Below are 7,370 nucleotides of genomic sequence, written 5' to 3'. Positions count from 1 at the left end.
AGAGAAAGGATCCGAGTGTTTAGGATTGCTGGTGGTGAAGTATTCTGCTGCCTGTGATCCATTAGTACTACAAGACAACAAAGTAGCAAGTTCATTTCTGAAAACACTAAAAAAAGACTGAAGTTCTGTAAGGAAATTCATATTACCTTGTATTATCAACAGAAGGGCCATTGTTTGATGAAGGTAATGTTTCTTCCTAAACTCTGTTCACAAACACAACTTGCTAATTATGTAATCAAATTTGACTGCAAAATATGCATGGAAAATAGGCAGAGTGCAGACACTTGTAAAAGTATAGGTGGCAATGTACACAGTTACACACACATATATAGGTACACCCAAATAGAAACAATTGTATCATCTTCAAAGAATGGCAGTGTCCTAAAGTTGAATCTCAGCGAGTCTCCTAAAAAGGATGATGCATGCAAGCCACTACATCAATGACTTAAATAAGAGTGCATGTTATTTTCTGCCAAGCAGATGGCCATGGGGATGGGGGTGCTTACCCAAGCTAGGAGCAACTATGTAACTGTTGTACATGGTCGTTCTGGAGACCAGGGGCATGAGAACCTTGGAACTGTGATGTAGCTCCATATCTGTTACTTGATGGCCAACCCCTGGGTTCAGGAAATTTCAGAATTAGAGGCTACAACTTGCACAACTGAAACTGAAACACTTTGCTAAACACCGGCCGGCACTGTTGTGTGTCATACACCGTTAGGTTGCATATGCTAAAGTACAAACTCGATGGAGGGAGAGGAAAGTGGTGTTACGATATCCTAAGTATCACTGTTTTGTTTGCCCACATCCCGCGACGAGACAAGTTCAGTGCATGAATAATCCTCATATTCTACTTCTCAAGACGGGTAATGCAATCATTTTATTCCTACTCCTGAACCCATGAACCAAACAGAATAAGAAAACAAGAACGACAACTTCCTTCAGATTCCTACTAGAACTTGCTCAATAAATACCACTAGTAATTAATCATCAGACACCAATCGAATCCTCGACGTTGTCGTTAAGTATATTCTTATTTTTTTACTCCATAGCCATCTGCTTGGCATAAAATCTTATCAAATTGGATTGGGGGTGCTTACCCAAGCTAGGAGCCATGGCGGCGGAGGTTGTTGGCCCAGCACCGCACCGGAGCAGACGACAGCGAGCTCGACCATGTGCGGGCCATGGTGATCGTCCTCGTCCATGGAGGAGGGTGGCTGCTGCACCGAATTGAAGAAATAAGTGAGGGGGCGGGGAGAGAAGGAAGAAGGTGAGAGGAGAGGGCATGAATCGAGGGAAGAGGAGAGCTCACCGCGCCGGAGTTGGAGGCAGCCGAAACCCTAATCGCGGGGAGGGGTCGCGCGCTAGCGCTTGCGGCCGCGAAGAGCGGATCTGGCCGGAGGGAAGGAAGCACCGTCGCGAGGAGAGCTCGTGGGTGTGCTGCGCTCCGGCGAGGGCTGCCGGAAGTAGCCGGAATCGTCCGGCGTTGGTGGCGGCGGCGAGGTTCGTGGGAGGCAGAGAGGCTGTTCGCTTCTTTTTTTTGGAGCGGTGGCAGAGGCTGTTCTCTGGGCGTTGTCTACAGAGGAGGTGGGCTGGGCTTAGTTATAGCCCAATGCAGTGACCCCCGCTACCACTACATTGCAAGTGCTAGCGTGGCCTAGCAAACCCACGCTGCTAATATATCTTGACCTGGGGGTCCGGTGTGGCACACTTACCAGTAGCGCGTCCGAGCAAAACCAACGCTGCTGCTAAGTTATACTAGTAGCGCGTTTTGTGCCAAGCGCTACTGGTACTTACCAGTAGCGTGGGGGCCTAAATATGCGCTACTGGTAAAGTTCTACGTATAAGCATTTTCCTAGTAGTGATTGCCTTTGACGAGTCATATTGTCTACTTTGACTTCGGTACTCCGCTTTCTAAGTTGTATCCCTTGCTTCTGTTGTTTGTTGAATTGGTTCCTAAAATGCCCCGATGGATTGCATTTATGCTTTTTCCATCTGTGTGAACCCAAAAGTTTTCGTCGGTCATACTCTTCTGGTATTTCGTCAGGTAAATTTTCAGACTCAAAACGTTTTTAGCAGCGAAATGAATGAGAATTTGTGCATTGGAGAAGTGGGAGGCGACATTGAACCTTTGTGTTCATGCCAATGGACATGATGTAGATCTTATCATGGAAGCTTCTCGTAAAAATAATCGCCCCCTCGGTATAAATTCATCTTGTATCTGTGATTTGGTCCTTTGCAATCATGGCTCCGACAATGTTGTTCTCCTTTGATTCCATTTTCCAGACAAGTTAAATCACTTGTCTTCCGCATGTCAATACACCAGTCCAACCTCTGTTCTGATCTAACTTGGAGTATTACCCTCTGGTATCTCGAGAATATCACGGAACTTCATTACTTCCTATGAGTTCTTCATCAAGTATTACTTCTCACAGATTTCAGTTTTCTCCCGAATTCTGCGTTGGTTGCCACTCGAGGACACCGATAAGTGAAACGAAGTCCGCACTGCGGTTCAATGACTCTTAATAATCTTTGTTGCTACGAGTTTCTACTCAATCATATCATTTCCCAGCCGATTGGCTACACCATCGTCCGCTTGACCTTGCTACCTAGTTCTTCATCCCCGGAACATAATTCGCACAGTGTGCTAAGCTTACGTCGAGCTTTCAACATCATATTGTTTGTCTTGAAAGACAACTCTGATTCCGAGATTGCATCTTATCTATGGTTCCAATAACCTTTCGCTTCACCACCCCTTTTGCTTGATGCCATCGCTAATCGATTACATCTTCATGAAACCTCTCGACAAAATGTGCCATGATCATCGTCAACATTTTGACTTCTTCCAAGATGTGAATCGAATTCATGACCAGAAATGTTATCCTTGCCCCTCGATAATTTGTGTTGTCATCGGCAACATCCTTGTCATTCCATCCAACACAGATTTGGTCATGTTTTTGTTATACCTTGAGTTCCTTGCTATTTCTAAAATTGTTCCTTGTGTATTTCTTGTGATCTTCAAACCCAACCATTACTTGAAACATCATATTATTGCTACCCCGAAGCATGATTGTGGTAATTCGAACATCAACAAGAACATTGGAAGCGCAATGCTAAATGTTTCTTGATCAATTATCCAAACTCCGTAAAATGGTAAAACGTCATGAAGTTCCTTGCCCTTCATCTGAATGGTTATGTACTTGATGTCCTGCATGTATATCATGTTCTGCTTGTCCTTGGAAAAATATACTTCTAATACTTGGCACTGACATACTACGCCCACTGTAACAGCTCCATCAACTACGGCCAAAGGGAACTCGTGGTAAAACATTTGCCGCAGTGCCTTGTGGGCCGAGTGTTTTTATTATGCGGAGTACCTTGTGTGTGCCGAGTGAATTATTTAAGGTGCTCGGTGTATTGGGTTGTATGCCGAGTCCCGTATATATATCAAGTGTTTTCTAGGGGCATACTGAGCTGTATGACGAGCACCCCGTGAAATAACACTCGACATGGGCATGTGCAGTTTTTGTGTACGCTCGACAGATGTAGTTTTTCCTGCAGTGCACATAGAGCAAATTCCTCCCAGGAAACTCCGGATGGGTTACAATACTCCCACCTGCACTCCACACTTAAAATCTATGAAGCCCCCTAGATTTGGAGCCTCCTGGTGCAACAAGGGCTGTTGGGGTCACTGGGCCCTGCCTGTAATGATGTGTGTCGTTGTTTGTGGTTCATGCTTGTTTTTCATTTATTTTTTCTTTTCTTTAATTCATTTTCTATCTTTTCACATTTAACTCATGAATGCTTATTGACAACTGTGAACATTTAAAAATTCTGAACGTATTTACAAATCATTAAACATTTTTAAATCAATCAACATATTTTTAACTCTTGAATATTTTCAATGTTTCGGAACATTTTTTAAAGTTTGTAAACTTTTTTAAATACTTTTGTGAATATTTTCTGAAATCCATGAATATTTTAGAAATTCCCAAATATTTTTCAAAAAATCATGTGTTTTTAGTGTGTGACATTTTAGAAAAATCTAAGATTTTTCAAAAATCTGTAAACATCTTTTGATTTAACTAAAGATTTCATATAAAAAATAGCCAGATTTTTATAAGATAGAAGTAGAGTGGGTGAAAAAAATGCTAAGCAGGCGAGTGGAGCAAGGAGCCGAGATGAGCGAGCGAGAGATTTGTGGGCCAACTCATGTGAACGTATAGCAACAATTCCATGGTTTCAGCATGAATATGAGCTCTCAAGGAATTCACGCACCGACCAGCGGCTCACACCAAAGCCGAAATGTGCAAGGACTAAGGACACTAGAACCCCGCACCGAATAACTCCAATCTCCTCTCAAAACAAATGTCGTCTCTATTAGCACACCAGATATACTATAAATGAAAAAAACCCACCATAACATATTTAAAACCCTGTCGGCGCAAATAAAACCAAAACGAAACAACAGATCGCAATAACCTCTAATCATCGCAATAACCTCTAATCATCATGGGCGCGGTGAAAGCCGAGTTTTTTTTTATGGTTGGTGAAAGCAGAGTTAGCAGCTATTAAATGGCTTATGCCTCATACAATCAACATGTTGATCTAACAGAAAAGAAGCATCATGCATGCCCTGCAGGCGTGACCCTCCAAAAAAGCTGCACGAATATTAAAGCTTGCACGAACTCATGCATGAGGCAAGCCTGCATGCGTGAATTTACACCACATCGACAGAGCGGGCAGAGTCCAGCGCCATCACTTGTTGCCCCGGCGCCGCCGGGACGGCTTTGACCATCTCGGTGACCGGGCGAACCACGGCGCCAGAGCTCTTTTCGCTCTTGCCAACGTTGATCACCACCACGTGCTCCTCCGCCGACATCTTCAGCCCCTCTTTCCCCTCCTTCAGATCGCTCACCACCGGCGTTGCGTTCATGTAGAACATGTAGAGGACCATCTGGATCATCCCGAAGGTGAAGCCAAGGATGTTTGGGAGCTGCAAACAAAAAGTTAATTGCCACTCGTCAGTGCTCATGCTTGCGAATAGAATGCGTATCGATCGGCAAATTAATAGAAGGGCTGGATGATGTTTAAATTACCGCCACGTATTTGTCCTTGATGAGCAGGCCGTAGAGGAACCAGACGACGGCGCTGAGGGTGAGCGTGAGGGAGAGGGAGAAGGGCATGTACTCCACACTCTTGGTCTTGATGACTCGTCCCTGGGGAAAGGAACACATCAAGTCAGTTGACACATGTACAAGAGGGCACGTCATGAGCTGAAGTATGAGGTTTGTCGGTCAAAAAGGGCTCACGATGATGCTGAGTGGGGCAACGAAGACGCAGACGGAGAAGCCGACGCAGATCCAGCCGAGCGAGATGACGCGTGTCTCGCCGTGGAAGGCGAAGAGGGTGAGGAGGAGGATGAGCCCGAAGCCGGCGACGTTGAGGAGGACGACGATCTTGGCTGTGAAAATCTTGGCCTTCCTGGGGGCGTAGACGAGGTACATGACGATGTAGACTGTCTCGATGACGCAGCCGGCAGCATTGATGCTGATGAGGAGGCCCTCACCGGTCTTGACAAGTGCGTAGAAGATCCACAGCATCGCGCTGAACAGGGCCACGACGTAGGGCACCGACTGGAACCCCTCCGTGGATTTGCTCTTGAAGATCCGGTAGAATGTTGGTCTGATAAATTTATTATGTGCAGATAAGTTATGGGAGGACATATTGACATGATCAATCAAATGAAGAAGAAAACAGAGACTGTCGCTTACATGGGGGCCAGGAGGCTTGTGAAAGAGATGATGTTGCCTGCACGGCACAAAGTTAGCAAAGTAGCAAAGTTAGCGATGAGTTGTGATAATTGCAGGACACACTTACATCTTTCTTTTATACGCTTTATCCTTTGAGAAAAAACATATGCAATTTGCTTTGTTGTTGTTTCTTTATGGGTTCATGGTGCACCGAGCTAGATGTCACTAGAGCTAGTACTAGGCTACATCAATTCATCAATCAACCAGTGGCAAGTGGCAAGCAAAAATAAGATATATAGATCGATGTTGCAAAAGGCCGATCTTTAATGACACAAAGTAGTCTACTAGTACTGCACTAGCAAATAGCTCTTGTAAACAAGAAACTAACATAATACATGGGGTAATTCGAGGAAATAATCTTTTGTATACGTGATGAGAATAGTATATACCTAGGAGGCCGAAGGCGAATGCCCAAGGGTGCTCTAGGGATAGGCCAGCCATCGTGATACAAAGATATATAGAGGGATATGAGATGGATGCAACCTTGGTATAACAGTGGGGCGAGAGATTATTTTTGCTCTTGTCTCACTCTCTCTCTCTCTCTCTAACCCTAGACTCCTGGCGGGGAGAAGGGAGAGGTTTGGAGAGGAGCTCTCTGTGTTCGTTGAACCTCTTCGCCTGAATTGTAAGGTTGCTAACGGGGTGCTTTATATAGGCAGGAAGATTGCATTACTGCATTGGTATCTGCAAGCTCTCCGATCACACATATGCCACACAAAATTAAAGTTTGGCTTTCTAGATTTTTTTCCAGCAATGCATAATTGATCTTATCTGATGTGCTATGTTTGATAGAGATAGTGATGGAAAATTTAAAAGGTGTCGCTTTGGTGCACACTTTCGCTTTAGTGTGCATAATGCATCCGCTCCTGAATTGTTGTACACTCAGATTTTTTTTTGGAGAAGTTTACCGCCTGTTCCTTAAAAACAAATGAGGCCAAACCTCTCGACGGCGTTGAGATCGCCCTGAAGATGTCCACCAGCGACCACCAAGCTCCAATACAAGACCTTCCATCCTCTTGAAGGCGCTGGAGGAGGCGCCACCAAGCTGATGGAGAGGCCGGAGAACAAAAAGGAACGACGAGATTGACGCCACCGTCCCGCCAATCTCGCACACCCACACCCGACCCCGTCGCTCCAAGGAGACGCCAGGAAGACACGTCCCCCAACTCCATAGCACCGCCAGAAGCACTGCTGTGGAGGAACCAATTGAGGAAGATTTATCTGACGCTGCTCCGCCGCCACCACCTGGACGAAGCCACCTGAAAACCTAACCCTACAACTATCTACAAACTGGGAGAGGACTGGGGTCCCCCCTCCCATCATCGGAGCGACTGAAGGAGGGGCGGGGAACCCGCAGCCTCGCCGGTGGTCGACGCTGGGATCTGGTTGCCTTTCCTCTTCGCTTGGGAAGGGGAATGAAAAGGAACCGCTCTGTTTGGATGGGTTACAGTTTCTTTTGAAATGGATGGGTTACAATATCGCATCTTGTACACTCAGAATTGTGTTGCACTATGTCATTCTTCCAGTCTTCCAGACATTCCTACTGATAGGACTCTT

General features: G+C 45.5%; 1 protein-coding gene and 1 long non-coding RNA gene across 2 annotated transcripts; both read right to left on the bottom strand.

Annotated features, from left to right (window-relative positions):
• Positions 1 to 304: 304 nt before the first annotated feature.
• LOC123142136 (uncharacterized) lies at positions 305 to 1,558 on the bottom strand. The gene is made up of 3 exons (XR_006470533.1): positions 1,313 to 1,558; positions 1,101 to 1,220; positions 305 to 617 (listed from the first exon to the last, which is right to left on the bottom strand). It is a non-coding gene; the product is annotated as an uncharacterized lncRNA (long non-coding RNA).
• Positions 1,559 to 4,522: 2,964 nt separating this feature from the next.
• On the bottom strand, positions 4,523 to 6,441 carry LOC123146088 (bidirectional sugar transporter SWEET13). The gene is made up of 5 exons (XM_044565674.1): positions 6,203 to 6,441; positions 5,775 to 5,811; positions 5,313 to 5,685; positions 5,100 to 5,219; positions 4,523 to 4,996 (listed from the first exon to the last, which is right to left on the bottom strand). Exons 1-5 carry the CDS (start codon positions 6,252 to 6,254, stop codon positions 4,721 to 4,723), a joined length of 858 nt encoding a protein of 285 aa, XP_044421609.1. The 5' UTR covers positions 6,255 to 6,441; the 3' UTR covers positions 4,523 to 4,720.
• Positions 6,442 to 7,370: the final 929 nt, after the last annotated feature.

The sequence above is a fragment of the Triticum aestivum genome, chromosome 6D, assembly GCF_018294505.1.
Source record: "Triticum aestivum cultivar Chinese Spring chromosome 6D, IWGSC CS RefSeq v2.1, whole genome shotgun sequence".
In the NCBI taxonomy this organism is placed as follows: domain Eukaryota; kingdom Viridiplantae; phylum Streptophyta; class Magnoliopsida; order Poales; family Poaceae; genus Triticum; species Triticum aestivum.
Note: the sequence above shows the minus strand (reverse complement) of the source record. Positions and strands in the feature narration are given on the sequence as shown.

Bases quoted from the DNA above. Each gene is read 5' to 3' on its own strand.
- LOC123146088 (XM_044565674.1), bottom strand. From the start codon at position 6,254: ATGGCTGGCCTATCCCTAGAGCACCCTTGGGCATTCGCCTTCGGCCTC. The intron at 5,220-5,312 runs GTGAGCCCTTTT...TCCTTTCCCCAG, and splicing joins TTGCCCCACTCAGCATCATC to GGACGAGTCATCAAGACCAA. The intron at 4,997-5,099 runs GTAATTTAAACA...TTTTGTTTGCAG, and splicing joins TCAAGGACAAATACGTGGCG to CTCCCAAACATCCTTGGCTT.